This window comes from Phyllostomus hastatus, unplaced genomic scaffold (genome assembly GCF_019186645.2).
Source record: "Phyllostomus hastatus isolate PE091 unplaced genomic scaffold, TTU_PhHast_1.1 phas_scaffold_46, whole genome shotgun sequence".
Classification (NCBI taxonomy): domain Eukaryota; kingdom Metazoa; phylum Chordata; class Mammalia; order Chiroptera; family Phyllostomidae; genus Phyllostomus; species Phyllostomus hastatus.
The window spans coordinates 45,336,136-45,356,732 of NW_025334032.1; the positions used below are offsets into that span (position 1 = coordinate 45,336,136).

General features: G+C 57.6%; 1 protein-coding gene across 1 annotated transcript in view; it reads left to right on the forward strand.

Moving 5' to 3' along the window:
• The window catches only part of CSMD1 (CUB and Sushi multiple domains 1), a 687,628-nt gene that overhangs the window by 607,441 nt on the left and 59,590 nt on the right, over positions 1–20,597 (forward strand). Inside the window, exons 40-46 of the mRNA XM_045821269.1 lie at positions 2,311–2,429; positions 2,743–2,812; positions 4,478–4,594; positions 8,417–8,626; positions 14,215–14,403; positions 18,270–18,447; positions 20,193–20,338. Coding sequence (XP_045677225.1) covers positions 2,311–2,429; positions 2,743–2,812; positions 4,478–4,594; positions 8,417–8,626; positions 14,215–14,403; positions 18,270–18,447; positions 20,193–20,338 — 1,029 coding nt within the window. The remainder of the gene's footprint in view (positions 1–2,310; positions 2,430–2,742; positions 2,813–4,477; positions 4,595–8,416; positions 8,627–14,214; positions 14,404–18,269; positions 18,448–20,192; positions 20,339–20,597) is intronic.

The following is a 20,597-nucleotide window of genomic DNA, read 5'->3' on the forward strand; positions in this document are numbered from 1 at the left end:
TGCTCACACGGCGTTACTGGGAGCTGTTGCTACAAATGCCAAGCAAGCATCTTAGTGCCCTCAGCTGCCAGCGTGCCCTGAACACACAGGGACCGTGGGCGAGGCTGGGAAGGGAGGTGGTGCTGTCTGCACTTCAAATGTCAAGGCCTGCAAATACCCACTGCCTGTGGTTTACCCCATCCCACGCTGATTAAAGTAGGTTTTCAAGTACGGTTTTCATTTATTCAGAAATCTTATGATAATCCTGCAAGTACAGCTATAAATGCGGGTTGTGTTTTCACAGCTGAGTTGGATTTACGTATACATTTCCAGGAAGAAGAAAATAAAAATAAATCAGTGTACAATAAATGCAGTTAAATTAACACATAATAAACAAATAGAGTAAGTAAGTAAACACCTTTTACTTGTAATGCAAGGGGGGCTTAGTAACTAAATCTAACTTTGAATTATTCATTACAGTAGTTTTGATGTCGAGATCTCTTTTCCGTTCACTTGGTGCACTCTGGGGCTCCCGCTGCTGCTGCCCGGGCTCCGTCACGGCGGATGTGAGCGGGAAGTGTCCCCGATGATAATGTGTTATCCACACGAACCAGCCTCGCGCTGGTCCGACGTACAGTTGGAGATGTCACTCCGAGAGAATCTTAAGTGCACTTTTCTCAGGGTCAAATTAAAATGGAAAGTGATGACAGTAGCTGATCTTGCCAATACCTGATGGGACAAAAACGTGAAGTTAAATATCGCTGCAATCTGGACTCTAAGGTTGGAAAGATGGATAAATGAGACACGTTCCAATGAAACACGGGAGAAGCCTGGGCAGTTGTATTTCTCTCATACTTAGTGATTTTATGGGCTATGAAAAGCCCGGAATGTGCTAGGAATAGAAAATATTGCCACTCACGGATACGGCGCGTCCTGCTTATTAATGTGCAGCCTTTTAGGGAGAAATCCGTTTCCACTTACAAAAACGTAGTTAACACCACACAGACCAGGCAGGGCCGCGGGGCTGCGGGCCTGGGATTAATCACCGGTTAGCACAGCCGGTGGGTGGGGGCAGCCCCTCTGACACAGGTGGCCCGGAGGACCGTCACCGCCACCACAGGGAGTGAAAACACTTCCCCCTCTTTGGTCTTTCAGGTTTGAGGGTAAAGCAAGGCCAAGAGGTGGGGCTCACGCTTGACCGCGTGCAACTCGGGGGATGGAGTCCTGCGCAGGGCGCACTCGGCGGAGGGATGGGGCATCGCCTCTCCACCAGGCAGACGCACCTGTGCGCCCTGCCTGCCGGGGCACCTTACCTGTCACCACCTGGACCGCTCTCGGCCCTTTCCTGCGTCTGTGGTGCCGGAAGCCTTGCGAGGATTAGAGCGCGCACAGTCTCTCCGCGGCGACGAGCCCCTGGTGTGCTCATCCCCGGCTGGGCTCCGGTCCCTCCCAGGGCTGCCGGTCCAGGCTGTGCAGCCCCGACGCCCGGCCTGCCTTCCAGATGGGCAGAGGAGTGGGCTGGCGTCCAATCTGCCACACTCAGGGGCGCCCTGTGCTTGCCGTCCGCAGTCCTGAAACCGTCAGTAATTTTCTGTCTGACTTCGGGGATTTTCAGTGAAGTACGATGTTGTGTATTTTGTTTATTGGTATGGTGAGGGTTTGTACGGGCAAGCGTTAAACAGGGGTGACTCAGAAATAATTTCTATGGTGTTTTAGGCTGAATCCCGGAGTTCTGTGATATATTTAAAGCACTGTTAGTGCCGTAACTAAAGGCCATTTCCTCCAGGAAAGTGCCTGGTCACATCTTTTGGGCCGTACGTAGTGGCGCTGTTTACTGAAGACGGGCCTGGCCTGCTCGTGAGAATTGTCTTGTGCTGTCTTCGAATGAGCGGGTGTGAGCGTGAAGCACTTCTTCCCGTGTTAGTTTCCTCGAAGAGCAGGGTCCCCAGATTCACACTGAACATGTTTGAAAAACAATAAATGAGAGAAGTATCACGGGGCTTGCGTCTCCTAAGGAACATAATACGTCTTTAGGGCTCCTCGAATTGTGTCTGCATGAGAATTTAAGTGTTTTATGTGAAACGTGGATGTCACAGGTTTCATTTCAAGAAACCAAGGATAAAATCAGTATTAAGAGGAAATAAAACAGTATCTAAGACTTAGCTCAAAGCTGGTTAAGTTAGTTCAAGCCCTCCCGGCAGGCGAGCAGGAAAGAGGGAACGTCTCTGCCCCTCCTGCAGGGCCAGAGCAACGAGAGAGAAAATGAGTCTGGAGTCGGGCGCAGCGAGGGGGCGCGTGTGGCTGACTTCTCCCCGTGTCTGCCTCCCACAGCCGTAGGCCTGGCCGCGTGCCAGGAGCCGGCCCTGCCCAGCAACGCCATCAAGACCGGCGACCGGTACATGGTGAACGACGTGCTGGCGTTCCAGTGCGCGCCCGGGTACACGCTGCAGGTAGGTCTGCGCGGCCGCGCGCGCGCTGGGGCGCCCTTGCGCGCGCGCACCCGGCTCCGCCACGCGGTTTGCCTGTGAATGCAAGGCGCCACGCTCATCCTGCGGGTCGGCCGCCTGGCTCGCAAGGTGGAAACGGCTTCCGCGTGGGAAAGAAGTCCTCCGAGGTCGAGGGTTTTCCCTTCCTAGTCATTTTCCCTCAAAGCGGGAGTTCTACTGGAGGCTCCGCGGACGAGACGTCAGGGGCGCAGTCGCCCGAAGCCGCACCCGCGCGGCCGTGGGCGCGGCGTGAGTGACCTGCCGCCTCTCTCCGCAGGGCCGCTCCCACATCTCCTGCATGCCGGGGACCGTGCGGCGCTGGAACTACCCGACCCCGCTGTGCATCGGTAGGGACACGCCCCGTCACCGCTCCCTGGGCGCCGGCACCGCCTCCATCGCCACGGGCTCCTCCTTGAGACAAACAACCTGTGTCCCGGCTTCCTCCAGTGCTCCGCAGTTGGGCCCTGGGACCGCACCTGTCCCTGCGCCCTGTCCCCCACACTGCATGGTCTGCCACAGGCCCCACCCACCCCCAGGAGCCCCCGTGCCCGACCCCCTGCCCTCACCCCGTGCGGCGCCCCGCCTGCCACGGAGGCCCCCAGCGAGAGGGAAGGTCCGTAATGATGCTTGATCCCTAATGATCCGACCTTTCGCAGACTCTCTGCGGTGGGTGTGCATCTCTGCGTGTCTGCATGGCTTTCGATCCCCCCAGTCACGCCCCCACTCACCCCCCAGCGAAGCGTGGTTTCGCCTCCCGGGCCAGGGCCTCCCCCTTCTTACCCCCGCCTGTCCTGTCCGGGGTCCCCACTTCCGGTGGGGCAACCTGCCTCTCGCCACCGTGTGAGAGACGCACGTTCTCCCGTGCCGATGTCACGTCAGGACATTCCCCTCCTCACGCCCCGCAACATGACGCACAGTAGGCCCACAGCCATTCTCATTCACGAATCGGTCAGGACCGATGATCACAGAGCATTGTGACAACGGTCACTCGGTCCCTCCTCACGGGCCCTCCGGCCTCAGGCCTGAGAACTCCCGGGGACCCACACAGCACCCTCCCGGGCCGCGGTGGGGAGACTTCGGGTTCTCAGTAACCAACGACCGAGCCCCCTCGGACGGGACACAGGTGGGGCTGCGCACTCGAGAAAGTGACACTAAGCCAAACCACTCAGGCCGCCCAGACTCCCACCCCCAGGAAGGCCTCGCCTGGGGACAGACACCCCACGTCTGTTCCAGGCCACGGCTCCCTATCCATCCACTAGTAACAGTGCCCTCCGTGGCCAGCACGTTGCGTGTGTGTGCGCACACGTATGTGTGTGAGAAGGTGATTTCCCGGGAAAGAGGAAAGGCCGAGGCGGCCACGCCCCCTGGGAAGGTGGAGCGCACTGTGTGCGGGGGTGTGACAGCTCCCAGGGGACTGACTTGGGGGGAGAAGGGGTAAGGGCCCGACAGGGGTCACCGGCTGGCGCCCTGCTTTTTCTTAGGCAGAGCCTCGCTCTCGTGTAGTTATAGGTGGAGACCGTTCCCTGGAATCGGGGGACGAAACATTTACACTCTGACCTGAACACCGCTCACGAGGGGCGCTCATTGGAATAACGCCAGAGCTGGGACTCTGCCTTATGTAGCAGATGTTTACGTGAACAGGCAGCCTCTCTCAGCCGGCCGCAGTGGATCTTGTTATCCTGTGTTTCACGTGCCTCACACAGGAACCAGTCCAAGACGCAGCGTCTTCCCTGGCACCTGCCTGCTCCTGACGCTGCACGAGGCACAGAGAAAGGTTTTTCGCTCAGAAACTCTCAGGTGGCCCACAGTAAATATCAAGACCTGGTGACAGATTGGAGAGATGGGAACATGGCTGTTGTTGTAGCTGGTTGCTTCCGATTAATCTGAGCTGGGGATTTGAGGACTAGAAATTCATGCAGAGACGATATTTTGCCTGAAAATCTGTAGGCCTATTTTTTTTAACAATAACACTGACGAGGAGATTTTATATCCAAACCTTCTCCCTTTGGCAGCGACGTGCGGCGGGACGCGGAGCAGCATGGGCGGCGTGATCCTGAGCCCCGGCTTCCCGGGCGCGTACCCCAACAACCTGGACTGCAGCTGGAGGATCGCCCTGCCCGTCGGCTACGGTGAGCGAGGGCGCACCCGGTCCCCCAAAACTCCGCTCTCTAACTTGTGTCTCAGCAAGAGTCCAGCTGAGTAGACACGGACCTTACTCTGTGCATGCGTGGGGTCTGCAATGGGGGGTGGCCTGCAGGTTGAAGGGAAGCTTGGGCAGCCCTGGCTGGTGTGGCTCAGTAGATTAAGCGTCGACCTGCAAACCAAGGGGTCGCCGGGTCGATTCCCAGTCAGACCACATGCCTGGGTTTGCCAGCCAGGTCCCCAGTAGGGGGTGTGTGAGAGGCAACCACACACTGATGTTTTTCTCCTTCTCTTTCTCCTCTTCTTCCCCTCTCTCTAAAACTAAATAAATAAAATCTTAAAAAAAAAAAAAAGCCTGGGTAGAAGGGCCTAAAGAACACAATTATTGGGAAAATCGGGTGAGCTATGCGGCTGCTTCCAAGGCAGATGGAGTTATCTGAACGGTGACACGTAGACACACAAAGCACAAAGCTCTGCATCCCACACGGGGTGAGCGACGTCTCATTGACAACCCGCCCCCTCCTCTGTCCTCTCGCCGCGGGAGTCGGGGACAGGCACTGTTGACTTCAAACAGTTTGAAGGCCTTTGAAGGGGGTGGCACATTTTAGTATGGTTTTATAATTTTCTTCAAATGTGTGTATGTGATATCTGTTTGTTAGAATGGCTTTCTGCGATAGTTAGTCTTGATAAGAGTTTTCAAGTGTGGCCCTGTGAGTTCCGGGACATTCTCTGAACCAAAACTCTGACGCCTGTGTGTGCATCCGGCAGGAGCACCTTTTAAGCCCTTTCCCTGCTATTCGACCTTATTCCCAAGCGTGGGACGTGTTGTGTCCGAGCCCTGCCCTGGGTTCCCACCCTTTCTGGTCCTGTCTGTACAGAAACGGAAACGTCAGTGGTTCAGTGACCGTTTCTGGCTGTTTCTGCGTCTCTGTCTGCATTCTAGTTCCTGGGGACAAACACGATGGGCATTTAGGGAACCGCAGGCCCCAGGGGCCCTGACACAGTCTCTCTCACACACACACACACACACACACACACGCATGCACAGGATGTGTTAGTGCTGTGTATTTATTAGTAGCAAAACTCTCTCTTATCAGCTTTGGGGACCAGGCTACGAAAGATAACTGTGCTTATAATTCAGCAACTGGTGAGGAATAAATTGGATTCCAATGTGCCCCCTGGTAAGGGGTTGAGTATCTCACCCACCACAGCTGTAGGGGGGCAGGCCAGACTGGAGGGGCTCAGAGGGCTGGCTACTGGCCTGACCTTCCTCCCTCCTTCCTTCCCTCCCCCAACTCGCCTGCTTCTCTCCCTCCCCGGTCTCTCAACCGCGCTCTCTCTCTTTTTGTCCTGCTTCCAAATTTCTTTTGTCCGAACGTATTTGCTGGAATTTAGAAGAACATCGATAGCTCATCGTTGGCTCTTCAAAGAAGAAACATATTTGATATTTTTTCCTTCTGCTTTTTTTATCGAGTATTTTATTGTTGTTCCGTTACAGTTGTCTCAAGTTTCCCCTCTCAGCCCTCCCCCGCTCATCCCACCCCCGTTCCCGCAGCCCGTCCCCACGCTGCCGTCTGTGTCCGTGGGCCATTCACACACGTTCCTCGTCGAGCCCCTCCCCCTCCTCTCCACCATTCCCGCTCCGCCCTCCCCTCCGGTTGCGGTCCATCTGTTCTTTGTCTGCAGGCCTCTGGTTCCTTTGTGTTCGTTACTACATTGTGTTCATTAGGCTCCCGTTACAGGTGAGATCGGGTGGTGTTTGTGCCTCACGCCTGGCTTACTTCACTCAGCATGATGCTCTGCAGCTCCACCCACGCTGTCCCGAAGGGTGGGAGCGCCTTCTCTCTGTCTGCTGCGAGTGTTCCGTCGTGTGAATGTGTACCACCGTTTTTTGATCCACTCATTTACTGATGGGCGCTGAGGCTGTTTCCAGCACTCATATTTGACATTTTTTCATGATCACAGAAGATTTAAGTGTCTGGAGTTGTTCCACATCAGTTGTGCATCGGGCCCCGTGTTAGTGTGGCCCAGACCCCCAGCCGGGACCTGCCTCCCTGGCCTGGCTGTGCCGTGCGTGGGTGTGCGGGGCTGCCCCACGAGTGTGGACTGAATGAACCCCACGTTCTGAAACGGTCCGTAATCTGGGCTGACTTGTTCAGGTCTCCGCTTCCTCCCCCCTCTCCTGAAGAACGCCACACTCCAGCTCTCCTCCTTCCTCTCATGACCTCGGTTGAACACACTTCACACAAACTGTTTTCTCCAAGAAGGACTGGAGTGCCTTCACGTCCTGAGTGTGCTGCTCTGCCGTGAGCACCTGGCGCGAGACGTCCACAGACGGGTGGGCTTCATCCATGGGGGGGGGGGTGCACCACACTGCCCCCCTCCCCCGAGTGTGGGGACAGAGCACCTCGCCTTTCTGAGGCTCAGTTTGCTCACCTGTGGAAGGGTCACGATAGTGAGGACGACCTTCCTGGGGAACTGGGAGGAAAGCGAGTGGGCAGACAGGGTCTCTGCCCTGCCAGCCAGGTGACGTGACGTCACTCCGCTATCTGCCCCGCACAGAGTCTTCTGCCCCGAGGACGAAGCTGGGTGTTGCGGGTGACCTTCCGTTTTAGCGGGCACCTTCGGGTTTAGCTTCCCTACTGCTGTGTACATGAGGCTCTCTCCTTTCCTTCCCCCCGGCTTCTGGCTAAGGGTGACTTCACACCCCATCAGGAGCCAAGTTGATACGCTTGCTCTACATTTCCCCGCACTCGCACTTAAGTAGGGGACCGTTATCATCAGTTTCCACACCGCGGAGGCAAGCGTGTTAGACAAAGAGCGAAAGGAAAGCTCCTCTCATCTGCCAGGCGCAGGAGAGGGCACCAGCAAAGCCTTTCTGATGCGCTGGCAGGGTAGTCCGCGATGGCTCCCGCAGTGCGCGATGTCGGCTCGCCACACCGCAGTTAACTGTCTCGTTCTGCGTACGAGCGCACACCTTTGGAGCGCCGTCTGAACTGTCCCGGTGATTGAAGGACTTCAGACGCGGCAGTCAGATCAGTGTTCCAGAATGCCACCACGCCCCAGCAAGTGACTCTGGGAGATTCTGGTCTGGCTCTGCTTTGAAGTCGTCGGCCGCGGCTCGTCCGGCACACAGAGCCACGCGTCACTGGCCATTTGGGCTGGGCAGGCTGCAGTGCGTCGGCCTGTGCCAGGCTCTCAGACGGGACCCTGGCATTCACAGTGAGGATTGCAGCATCATTCCCTCGCTTTGCACGCAAAACAGAATCAAAAGAATCACCTGCGGAATAAATAGACCTCTTGTGCCGCGGCTGGACGACCTACAAGCCACCTGCAAACTTCCTTGCATTTACTTTGGGGCTTCTATCGGCTGCTTCCTCGGTGAAGCCGTACTTGCCTTCTGGAAGGTTTGACATGCAGTCACAAACTTGTGTTTACGGGGGCATTAATCAGGGTGGCAGCTGGACGGCGTCACCACTGGGCGTGGGGGCAGCAGCCAGCACCCCCAGCGTCAGGCCTGCGTGTCCCTGTGACACAGTGCCGGTGCTCCTCCTGTGTGACAAGGAAGCTGGCGTAGGGACACTCGCTGCACGGAGGAAGGTCACGCAGCCCCTAGGTACGCGGTGAAATCGAACCGAGGTCCTCTGCGATCCCAAATGGGTGAGGGGCTCCCCGTGCCCCACAGCCCGCTGTTCTTCCGCCTGGAGAGACAGGGCTTGGGGACGCTCGCGAAATCTCGCTCACCTTGCACCAACTTGATTTTGTGCATCCCGATGTCGACGTTCCCTAATTCCCCCGTTTCTCCGTAGGCGTGCACATCCAGTTCCTGAACTTCTCCACGGAGGCGAACCACGACTTCCTGGAGATCCAGAACGGGCCGCACCCCAGCAGCCCGCTGCTCGGGCAGTTCAGCGGCCCCGACCTGCCCGCCGCGCTGCTCAGCACCACGCACGAGACGCTGGTCCACTTCTACAGCGACCACTCCCAGAACCGGCAGGGCTTCAGGCTGGCGTACCAAGGTACGGGGGCGACTCGGGCCCGGGGTGCTTCTCGCCGACGCTGAAACTGCACTGGAACGGGGACACCCCCCCCCAACCGGTTAGCACCCGGACAGCTGGAGGCGCGGTTAGAGGGAAACTCTGCCGACCGGCAGGTCGTGGGGTCATTTCCGTCCTTGTCCTCGCCGGGGGACGCAGGTTCCCAGGGCACAGTCTGCCCCACTGCCGCCACAGCCCCCCCCAACTGCCCCTCACCCTCCGGGGCCACCACCACGTACCTCCAGGCCACATAGGGGCGTCATCACTCTGTCTCCTCATTGGACGCGGTGTCCTCCCCGCCACTCGGAGGTCTTGACCCTCCCAGACAGCGGGGGGTCGGGGGTGGGGGTGGGGGGGCCCTTCTGCGTGGACGGGGCCGGCTGCCTCTCCGTGCAGTCACGTCCCCTCTCAGCCCGAGATGGTGCCTCTTCTCAGCCGCGTTCCAGTTAAGCCAGAAACAATTCAGTGGGTGAACTTTACTCTTTTTCAAACTATCAGAACGTGAGACCGGCAAGAAGAGCTTGGGTCGACCATTACAGCCTTTTTGACGGGTGAAAAAGTTCAGAGATTTCGTTTCACACAACCCAGTTTGTCCTTTTCCTGACGGTCCTTGAATCAGATGACGTGGGGGGTGTCAAGGCCAGGGCCTTTTCCTTCCAACTCGGCTAAACCACCCGTTTCCTTGAACTTCGCCGGCTGCCCCCGAAAACAGAGCTTTCGTAGCTAAGGATTCCAGGAGGGGCGGAGTCTGTGCGGAACCGGTAGACAACAGCACTAAAGTTGTGACTGTAAAGTGTAAATGCGCATTTCCGGTCTCTGGGAGTAGAAACCCAGACAGGAGGGGAAAGCAAAGAGGGTCGTCGAGGCCGGGCCAGCGAGGGCTCGACAGGGGAAGCGGGCGAGAATGCCCCCCTGAGCCCCCGTGTGCCCCCGTGCCTGCCGTCACTCCCCAGCCCGACGGTCACCCCCACCCCAGAATCCCAGTCTGATCCGTTCAAAGTAACAAGAGTGACGGTCTGAGTCACATCGGCTTGGGTTCAGAGGAAAGATCAGGAGGAAGCGGTTCCCACATCTAACAAACCACATTCTGGTGTCCGATAACTTACCAAATTCTCCGCAGTCTGAACCGGTCGAGCTGTAACTTAATGTGTTTTCCTGAAGGCCCCCCGTTCTGTAGGCTGTGCCCAGAATTCCGTTTCTGGGCTAAGAGAGAAGGATTAAAACGGGACATCGTTCTGCCTTAAACAATGTCACTAATTAGAGGGACGTGCGGACCTCGGACACGAAACGAATGCCCAGCGTGAGGTACTCTGTCCCTGGGGCACTTGCGGAAGTTCAAGGGCACCCCCCCCCCGTGCGCCTGGCAGGAGAGGCCCACCCAGCAGGCGGGCCCGGAGGAGGCCATGTGAGGAGGCGTCGGGGCCTGTGTGGGGGCACTGGACACCCCGCTGTGGCAGGTGGCGCAGTGTCCGAGCCAGAGCCTCGGCAGGTACAGAGGACCGGTGGCCGAGGGCATGCAGTTACAAAGTGGTTCGCTCCCCGTGTGAAGAGCTGGACCCCCTCTCTCCAGAGCAGTGATTCTGGAACCCGAGGGATCCGTGGCTTGAATGACATTCACGCACGGCAGATGCCAGGCACATGTAGATCTCTTCCGCCTGCGCGGGAAGTCACCGAGGATCGCACACGAAAGATACGTGGCTGACGTTCAGAGGATGGACCGCTGGGGGAGGGGAGGGCAGGGGACTGGGAGTGCGCCCGCAGGTGCCCGGGGGGGTGTGGGTGGGGCCCCTCGTCAGCCCCCCTTCCTTTCACTTGGCTGCCTCCGTCGGCCCGTGCGCCCACCTCAATTTTGGGTCGTGCGTGTCTGCATTCCAGGCTTCGCTCTCACATTCCTGTGCCCTCTCCCCCCCCCATCCCCTTTGAGGTGTGTTCTGCGAGGAAAATGAACATTTTACTCATGATTACGGATTATACTTGGTTCATCCAGGTATTGCTTCATTGCCGTAATCTCAATATCCAAGTCAAGTAAATCATGCACAATTATGTATCTCGAACCATAAGCTGCCACGTAAGTGGTCATCCGCAGTTGACCCGGAGAACTTGGGAGAAGTCTCCCCCATTTTGAACACCTTAATACCGTACTCAAGGTTTGACTTTTCTTTCCTCATTGACACTGCAGAAGTCGAGTAAAACCCCCGTGGGGGGGGCACTTCCTACGGCTCGGAAACGTCCAACCACATGTCATGCGCCTGAAACTAATACAAGCTAGCAGGTCAGCTGTAACTGGGAAATAAGCTAATTTTAAAAAATAATTTAACAAATTCAAGAATTTAGTGCTCACATCTGAAATAACAATAAAAATATGATGTGGAAGAAAATTCACGAGGACATTGTTTGCCATGTAGTTTTGAGACTGTATTTTTATATTACACAATGTTTAACCTCCATAGTTCAAAAAAGTGTATTTTGTTGTTGTTGTTGTTTTACTTCTCTTGATATTTTTCAGACAGGGTTACTAAGGCCATGTCTACATAGTTCCAAAGTCACGGGTTCGTTCAATATTTAAAAATGGTCTAAGAAAACCTAGGCCTATGCAGGAATCATCCAGGCCAGAGGTCACACCATTACTGTGATCGGTTAGCCAAACATTGATGTTTTCCAAATCGTCAATTTTTGGAATTAGGTTTCACACAATCTGCGAACTACCCACAGATCTGCTTTCCTTTCCTCTCCTGCAACCTTGGCCTGCTCACCCGGGCCAGTCCCCTGACAGGTGGGAGTGAGGACCGCCCCTCTGGCCTCCGGAGCTTCCTGTCGCCTCCGGAGCCTGTGGCCCCTCCCATCACTGGGCAGCTGGCTCCGCCTCCAGGCATCTGGACAGGGTGTCCTCAGCCAGACGGGACCTTCGGCTGGCCGAGTGAATGTTTTATTTAGCTGACACCTGACTCTAAGTTTAGTATCCACATTTTTTTAAAATCCCGAACAAAATACTTTTATCCCAGGGATGAATCTGCTGTAACAGAGAGAATCGGAAGTGAGCAAAATGAGACAGAAGGAGAGCCTGGGGGTGAGGCCCGCGCACGACCGGCAGGGTGGCACTTCCTTAGGTGGTTCGTCATCTCACAGAAGTTGCACGTGGGCAGAGCGACACCACGGTGGTTGCCCGCCACTCCCACAGCCCCAGGTTCCACTTGAGATTGACAAGGGAAGCTCAGCCCGCGGTGAGCGGCTCCGAAGACAAGGCACAAATCGCGCGGGAAACTCCTGTCACTCTCCGCGGGGCCGTGCCGAGCGTCTCATCACCAGACCTCGTCGCTTATTTATGGCCCCTTCAAGGTCAGACACGAGACGGGCAGACGGAGCCGTCTGGCCGTTCAGCGGCTTCAGAGCTTGCGCAGTGAAGGTCGAGGACACGTTAACTGAAACCAAGTTCATGTGCCTGATTCCTAACTCTCAAACCGGAACTCGGATGAGAGGTGAAGGCGGGCGCCAGCTCGTTAGCCGTGAGCCCCGGGGCATCGCGGGTGACAGACAGGGGAGCCGTGACCCCACGGGCTGTGCCTGCACGCACCGGTCACCTGAACAGCGACACAAGTGCTGCCCGCGGCCGGAGACCTGGGTGGCGGACACTTGCCCACCTGCGAACCCAGGCTGTGCCGGAAGGACCGGGGTCCACGCACCAGCTTACTCCGGGGCTCTGGTGTGCGCTTACCGCAGCACTTCGATGTTTTTTAAATAATATTCCTGGAATTGCGGCGTATGGAGAATCTTAGTGGCTTTCTTCACTTTTTTGTTTTTTGTACTTGATCTTTGGAGAAACTGAGTATTTATCTCCCTCCTTACCCCCCCCCCGCCCCCCGCCGCCTCTTTCCTGCACTATGAAGCACAGATGCTCGAAGCCGACAAGCTTAGGTCAGGCTTACCTGCTCGGCCTCAGGAGGAGGAAATGTGTGTGAGACAGACCCTCGTGCTGGTCTGACCAGGCTGCGTGGGTGCGCACCGGGCCCCCGTCCCCCAGTCTCGGCCCCCCCAACCGGCCCCACCCCACACGTTCCCGCGTGTCCCGCAACTGTGCACCCGCTGCCGTGCCCCCTGTCGCTTCGTCACCACTGCCCTCGCTCGCTGCTCCTTCACTCCGTGTGACTGATGCAGAGACAGACGGCCCGACACTCCAGGAACCGCCCGGCCAAGTCCCAGACCACGTGACTTTCCAGCACTCACTTGGGGATTTCAAAGTCAGACGCTCGCCCCGCTGGCGACCAGCGGGCAGACCACCGGCAGGTGCGGCAGGAGTTCCCACCGCCCTCTCTTCCCCGCTGCCCGAGGCCCCCGGGGCGGCCACTGGTCCCCCCCCAGCGCCAGCACGAATCTTCAGTCCACGGCCCCATGGGCCCGGGTCTGGGCCTGCTGTCAGCAGGGGTGCGTGGCCGGTGGACGCTGAGCCCCGCACCTGGGGTGGGGCCTCCGCTGTGTGGCTCTGTTGGGGAGCTGAGTAACTCCCAGTCCGTACTGAGAGAGCAAAGCCCGGCAGGGGGCCAGCGCTGCCTGGGGGGCTCCTCCCTCTTGGGGGCCTCGCCCTGCACCCCAGCAGCCGAGGGTGTCGCTGGGTGGGGCTCACCTGGTTGTAAAATGGTTGATGGCATCTGGAGGTGACGCGCAGTTCACAGACTAGTTGACCTTTACTAACTTACGTACCCACCTGTGAACCACACAGTCTGCTGTCCACCTTCCTACCGGGAGCTGCTTCTCGGGAACACGCAGGGTACAGTAACTGTTACGTAAAGAGTGCACACGTACCAATTCCCACTGTAACGACATTCCACAGTGTGTTCTTCAGCTCTCTTTCTCAGTTTCTCAGTCGGCACCCAGTGTGACTCTGTGCTGGTTTCGGGCGCACGGCACGGGGGTGAGCCCGTCACACCCTGTACCAAGTGTCCCCCCGACATGCCCAGTCCCCGCCCACTCTCCACATCCTTATTGGAAAGTTATTGATTACATTCCCTGTGCTGTGGTTACATCCTCGCGACTGTTTTGCAGCCACCGAGGCCCACATCTTAACCCCTTCACCATTTTCCCTCCATCCCCCGATTCTACAGTTTTAAAAAAATGAAGGAAATGGAATAAACTTCTCTCTGGAACAGTAATTAAAATGAACAAAACGAAACAGCAGCCGCCGTGAGAGGCACGGAGACTGGAGCGCTGGAGCGGCGTATTCTCGGTGGAGGGGGACAGGGCACCCCGATCTTCTCACCACCCACCTCTGCCTCGTTCTTTGTCAAGTTCACCGCATATACGACCTTCCACGGCGCACGTTGCCGGGGGTGTTTGGGGTGGGGGTGACATCACTTCTAAAGCGCACAGGAAGTGTGAAACGCAGAGTGCTCTAACCACCCAACTAATGATAACTGTTGTCTCACTTAGCGCAGTAACTGGCGGCCCTGGAAGATGCATTCTTCCAAAACTGACCCCGAACGTTCCCCTGAAGAAGCTGAATGCAGTCTCGCCCCTGCTCCCACTCCCAGGCCCCCCGCCCGGCCGTTCACGCGCTCGGCTCTGTGTGTCTATTCCAGCCTACGAGCTGCAGAACTGCCCGGACCCCCCGCCCTTCCAGAACGGGTACGTGGTCAACTCCGACTTCAGCGTGGGCCAGTCCATCTCCTTCGAGTGCTACCCGGGGTACGTGCTCACCGGCCACCCGGTGCTCACCTGCCAGCACGGGACCAACCGCGACTGGAACCACCCTTTCCCCAGGTGTGACGGTAGGTGGGCCGCTCCCCCCGGGCGCAGTGGGGCTTCCTCGCGCGGGACGGTGCGTTCCGCGTTCAAGGGGTGCGGCCCGGGAGTCGCTGGTTCATTCGACAAACGTGTGTCGGGACCCAGGGACGTGAGACTCCTCCTGCTTAGTGTCCGGGGCTCCGTCCTGTGCCGGGACAAAGTAAAAAAACAAAAAGATGAGTCGATAGGCCTTGCCCTCAAGGAAATTACAAGGATATCGAAATGATAAGTGCACAGATTTGTTGGGCCAAACCAGACGCCAGCAGACAGTGCTGAGGGGTTTCGGGCACGGAAGACAGAGTTTGCTGGGGAAGCGAGGGGCGTCCGGCGCGAGGGCGGGGTGGCCCCACGGTGGCTCCGCAGGACTGAGGGGTTAGAGGTGGGAAGCGTCTTATTATCCTTACCTGGGTGTTTTTGTGGCCGACCTCCCCCCGCAACAGCACCTTGCTTCTGCGTTTGGGAGCGCTGGTTTCTGTTCCTGGCGGGGTTTGAGGTGCACCCTGCTGGGAGACTCGGGGGCAGAGACTGTCCTCAGCAGGCAGGAGAAACGGTGGGAGCCAGGGCAGCGTGTGGGAGCCCCGTGGGGAGACAGCAGTGCCAGGCAGCGGTGCGCTGGGGCTGACGGGCTCGGGGGGCGGGAGTCAGGCTGGGCTTGCGGACAGCCCCCACCCCCCGGTCGGCGGGCCGCCCGGCTCTGAGCGGGGGTCACTGCTCCGCAGCTTGTGCCTGGCTGCCCGACACTGGCCATCGCTGGGGACCTTTGCAACATCCAGTTAAAATAAATAGACCGAGGACTTTGTTTAGGAAGAGTGGACATCACACAGAAAAGCTGCTGTAAACCAGGTGTTCCAACGTTACACACACAGTAGCTTTGAGTGGAAAGGCCAACGCAGGCGACCTTTGAAATGCTAAACATTTACGCCCAGCAGCAAGACAGGGACTGGCGTCTGGCTGTTTTAATTTTGACTGAAGAAGGGAGAAAAAGCCAACCACATCAGTGAACTCTTTAAATCATGTTTTCATCTGTATTTTTCACTCTATACCATTATAGAAAAAACTATAAGGGAATTTTAGCTGTATTTTTAAGATTATTTTAGCCTAATACAAATTTAATAATGTAAAAGTCGCTAATAGTGTGATTCAATGCAAATGTAAAATAGCATTTTAAAATTATTGTATAAAACTCAGAATAGCAGTTGCATGTCCAGTGTTTTTTCATTAAAACACTCAAAAAACTTTCATACCATTTTCCGTTTTAAAATTCATATATTTATATGTATAAATTACTTGACTTGTCAGGATTAGTTTTTTTGCAACTTTTACCAGATCCTTTGTATTCATATGTAGATGGAATACTTCTTGGCTTGATATAAAAAATAGCATTAAGCATTTAATTAGATTTCATTGCTCTTTCAAATCCAGTTTTGCAATGCGGAAATAATTGCTGGCTCAGCCTTAGTTTACCAGCGTGAAGACAACTAAATGTATCTCTTCTGATGTAGCTTAGAGGTGATGCCATTTTCTGACAGTGCATCAGACATGATATCTTCAAAATAAGTACATAAAAGAGGATATCTGAAAGTGATGAGAAATTCAAGACATTATTAATTTTGCCAGGAACTTATACAGAAGCCACGGTTGTTTTAAAAAATGGGTTATAATTATTAGAGTGTGGCTTAAAACACTATGGTTTATCGAGTTACTACATGTAATTTGATAATTAAATAGGTATCTATGCTTACAAATATAGCTCAAAATTTTCAAATATGTTATTGACCTGACAGCCGTTTATCACTGAAATATTTGTGTAGCTACCCTTTTAATGTCTTTCAAAAAGTTTACCCCCGTCCTGTGACACCTCCCTTTAAAATGCACCAGCACCTTCGGTGCGGAGGCCTGGGGACAGGTAACCCCCAGATGACCTGCTACAGGTGGGGTGTCACCAGTGCCTTTGCAACGGACAGATTTTATAAGCAGAAAACAACTCGGTTGTGTCACTGATATGAGAAGTCCAAGCAGCCAAAGACAGGATACGATGTACGTACTCTTAAAGTGAAGGTTGGCCAAGGCGGTCGACAAACACAGAAGATGATCTCCCCAGGCGTTCCGACGCTGGGGCGTCTGTCGGGTGTCAGTTGGGCGGAGACCCACTCACCCTGGGGCGGCGGTGGGGGGTGGGGCGGGTAGGAGAACCGGCAGGGTGAGCGATCGCCTCAGGGGCAGCCGGGGGAGAAGTGTGACAGAGTGAGATCCCGGGGCCACCAAGGGGCTCTGCCAGGGGCTCTGTGGCCCTCTGCCACCGGCTGTCATCCTCTGCCTGCCTGCGGGGTGTCCACTAACGTCTGCCGGACTCCGGACCCCACCGGGAACGACGCTGAGAAACGTGCCCCTTTTCCCCTCGGCCCCCTCTTCCGACGAATTCACACCGAACTCACCAGGGTCGGGCCCTGCCGCAGGCTGGCAGGCACCTGGGCGGTTACCTGGGCAGGGACCGCCGCCCCCGTTTCCTCCTCACTCTTCCTCACTGTGTCTGAGTTTTTCTCTCTCTCCGTCTTTGCACGCATATTGGCCTGGTCACTCTGCCCAAACTCTGCGTCTTTCGGGGCAGGTCCTTAGAAACCCCCCAGGATTCGTGCCGGCCACACGCACTCACAGCACAGCTGTTGGCTTTTGGTTCGATTGAAAAGTCCGCTTCCCTTACACAGTGGAATTCTGTGCAGCAGAAAGAAAGACGGAGCTCCTACCCTTTGCAACAGCGTGGGTGGAGCTGGAAAGCATTATGCTAAGTGAAACAAGCCAGGCAGTGAGGGACAAATACCATGTGATCTCACCTTTAACAGGACCCTAAACAACAAAACAAAGAAGCAAGGAAAATACAACCAAAGACACTGAACTAGAGGACAGGCTGACAGTGACCAGAGGGGAGAGGGGAGGGAATTTCAGGGGACAGTGGGAAGGGTTTGCAGGGACGAGTATAAAGGACACACGGACAAAAACTAGGGGGGGTGGAAATGGGAGGGAGGGGGGGAGGGAGGGGTGGGTGGGTTGGGGTGAGAGTAAAGGACAGAAAACTGCACTTGAACAAGGATTAAAATAAATTTAAGAAGAAAGTCTGCTTCTCTGTGGTGCCAGTGTCCCGTGCCCCCACGTGAAGTGAGAATACACGTTAGTCTGCTAGTAGGTGGCGGTTTCGTTTTCCGTAAACAGGAAAGCACTGCCGCGGCAGCTGGCAGTGTCTGGGAGCCCCAGACCCGCCCGAGTTAACCGGACGTGGGCGGGTCTGTATGCACGGCCTCATGGAGCTACACGCGTGAGGTCTGGCAGGGGGCCCGCAACATGCCCCGACATACGTGCATCTCCGTCTTCCACGCGTGTAGATCCACGAAGGAGGGACGACATCTGTGTTTCACAGCAGGCAGACGAAAACGCCACTTTCAGACACTTTAAAGAGGCTTTGGAAGTCTCACTTAAAACAAAATCGTTTCCTTTTTATGCGTGATTTCCACACAGTCCCTCGCATGGGGTCGAGCACTGACCGGATCGTCAGCTCCGCACAGGACACGCTGACTGCAGATTTTTTCTTCTTAATTGCATGGGGCTGAGATTCCCTCGAAGGTGTCGTGACAGGTCGGCGAATGCATTGAGAGAAACAGACAGCGTAGACAGAAGCAGCATCCTCCTGAGGCTCTGAGGCTTGAGGGGGGTTATTCTGACAGAGCAGTTCCCGGGGGCATTTCGCAGTCATTCCTGAGGGGGCCGTGTCGGCCGAGGGCCTTCAGAGCCCCCGAAGGTTTGCCTGCGACCCTTCTCGGGGTGACCGCGGGGCCCGCCTTCTCGTCGCCCCCTGCAGCTCCCTGCGGCTACAACGTGACGGCACAGAACGGCACCATCTACTCCCCCGGGTTCCCGGACGAGTACCCCATCCTCAAGGACTGCCTGTGGCTGCTCGGCGTGCCCCCGGGCCACGGGGTCTACCTCAACTTCACCCTGCTGCAGACCGAGGCCGTCAACGACTACATCGCCGTCTGGTAGGGCCCTGCCCTCGCGGCCGCCCTCCCGGCCGCTCGCGCCGGCCACCGAGGCGCCAGGCTGCCTGGGGGGGGGGGGCCGTGGACACCCCAGGGCACACGCACAGAGAACGGGTGTCAGGTGATGCGTCTGAGTCCCGCCACGCGGTGGGTCCCTGCGGCGTCGCTCCGAGGGCGGGAGCGCGTCCCCACGTCCCGAGGTTACCCCTTTGACGCAGCTCAGGGCGGTTGCTTTGCTGGAAGGGCAGCCGGCAGGCTCCTTCGCCACCAGGAGGATGCGGCGCCACTTCTGGGGCTCTGGACGGAGTGTGTGCACGTGGCCTCCCTCCCCCCACATCCTCCGTAAACGAGGAGGAGAAGCGCCCAGAAAGGGAGGGTGTTGGGGGACGCCCGGAGCCAGGCTCAGGGGCGGCGTGGGCTGCAGCTCCCGCCCCCGTCCAGGGGGCTGGGTGGCCTTCCTGCGTCCCTGAGAGTCCCCTCGGCTAAGCGTGCGTACCTGTGGGGACCGCTCACCCCGCCGTTGCTTCGGAGGCGAGAGGCTGTGGGCGAACAGAAGATGCCGTGGCCCTGGGAGCCTGGGACCGTCACAGGCGGAGGGCACCGCCGGGTGCGGGGGTCGGAGGGGGCCGGATCTGAGGGGCCAGGGCGTGCTTCTGCGGTAGACGGCCAAGAACACCGGAGGGGTGAACCCGGTTATCAAAGGGGTGTGAGTGTGTGGGTGTGAGTGCACGTGTGCACAGAAGTGTGTGCATGTGTATGAGTGTGTGAGAGTACATTTGTGTGTGTGCACAGGTGTGTGTGTGCGTGAGTGTGTGAGTGCATGTATATGAGAGTGTGTGTGAGTGTGTGTCGGTGAGGTTGTGGCGAAGGCAGGGCTGTTCTGCACACTGGGTCGGAAAGGCAGAGGCAGGAGAGTGCTGGCCCTGGCGGCTGGACCGTCTCAGGTGTGTGGGGCTGAGCCGGGGTGGGGGGAGCCCCCAGAGAGGCAGCGACCTCCCGGGAAGCAGGGCCGGTCACCCAGGGCCGGTCACCCAGGGCCTTACAGATGACACGGGGGACCTAGGGCTTCCTTCTGGGAGCCAGGGGGGTCCCCAGGCGGCTCTGAGGAGAGTCGTGAGAGCAGATCCTGGCCTCAGCATGCCCGGTCCCCCTGGGAGGGAAACGCGATTTCCGAGGGCAAGCGGGCAGCCTGGCCTGGCCGCAGGGGGGCCTCCGGGGGAGTGTGGGGCCTCGCACCCGGGGCCGGGAGGGACGGAGACCCTGGAGTAGTGAGCTGACCGGGAAAAGCTGCCACTTCAAAAGCGAAACACACGCCAGCCGCACAGACTGGCAGCGTGAACCACCGGCAGTGTGAACCCCCAGACTGCCTGGTGGGTCTGGGAGGGGAGGCGGGGGTCCTCACGGCTCACTGCGGCGGGCCGGCGCCCATGGGAGGCGCGGACGGGACGTCCCGGCAGCTTCCGGGGCATTGGACACACGTCCCGGCGGGTCTCAGCACAGTGTCCAGCGGATGGGGACGCTTCACCCAGGCGTCAGACTCGTCGAACTCAGCAGCAAGGCCTCCGCAGCTCTCAGCGCCCACACGGTTGAACCCGGACGTCCGCTGTGGGCGAGGGTGTGCGGCCGGCTGGGCGCCCCCGGGAGGGCACGCCGCCCGGCGCCTGGAGCCCGGGGGTGCGGGCTGCGTGTCTGTGGGCGCCGTGCGGGCACCCCCGGCTCAGACGCCGCCCCGTCCCCGTCCGCAGGGACGGCCCGGACCAGAGCGCCCCGCAGCTGGGCGTCTTCAGCGGGAACACGGCACTGGAGACGGCGTACAGCTCCACCAACCAGGTGCTGCTCAAGTTCCACAGCGACTTCTCCAACGGCGGCTTCTTCGTGCTCAACTTCCACGGTCAGTGGGCGCGCGCCCGCCGCGGGGGGTGGGGGGGCGGGGGGGGGGACAGGGTTCCGTGTGAGTTCGCTCCGGTTCTGACCGGCGCCTGAGCTCCAGAGATCTGGAGAAGGAACGCTAAGTGGTTTAGGAAAACGGTGTAGGGGCCCCTCGCCCCTCCGGAGGTCTGCCCCCACGGGGGTCCCGGGCACAGACAGAGACTGCGTCGCATCCGGTGTGGACGCGGGGCGAGGCCGTCACGGGCCGTTTCTCACTCGTC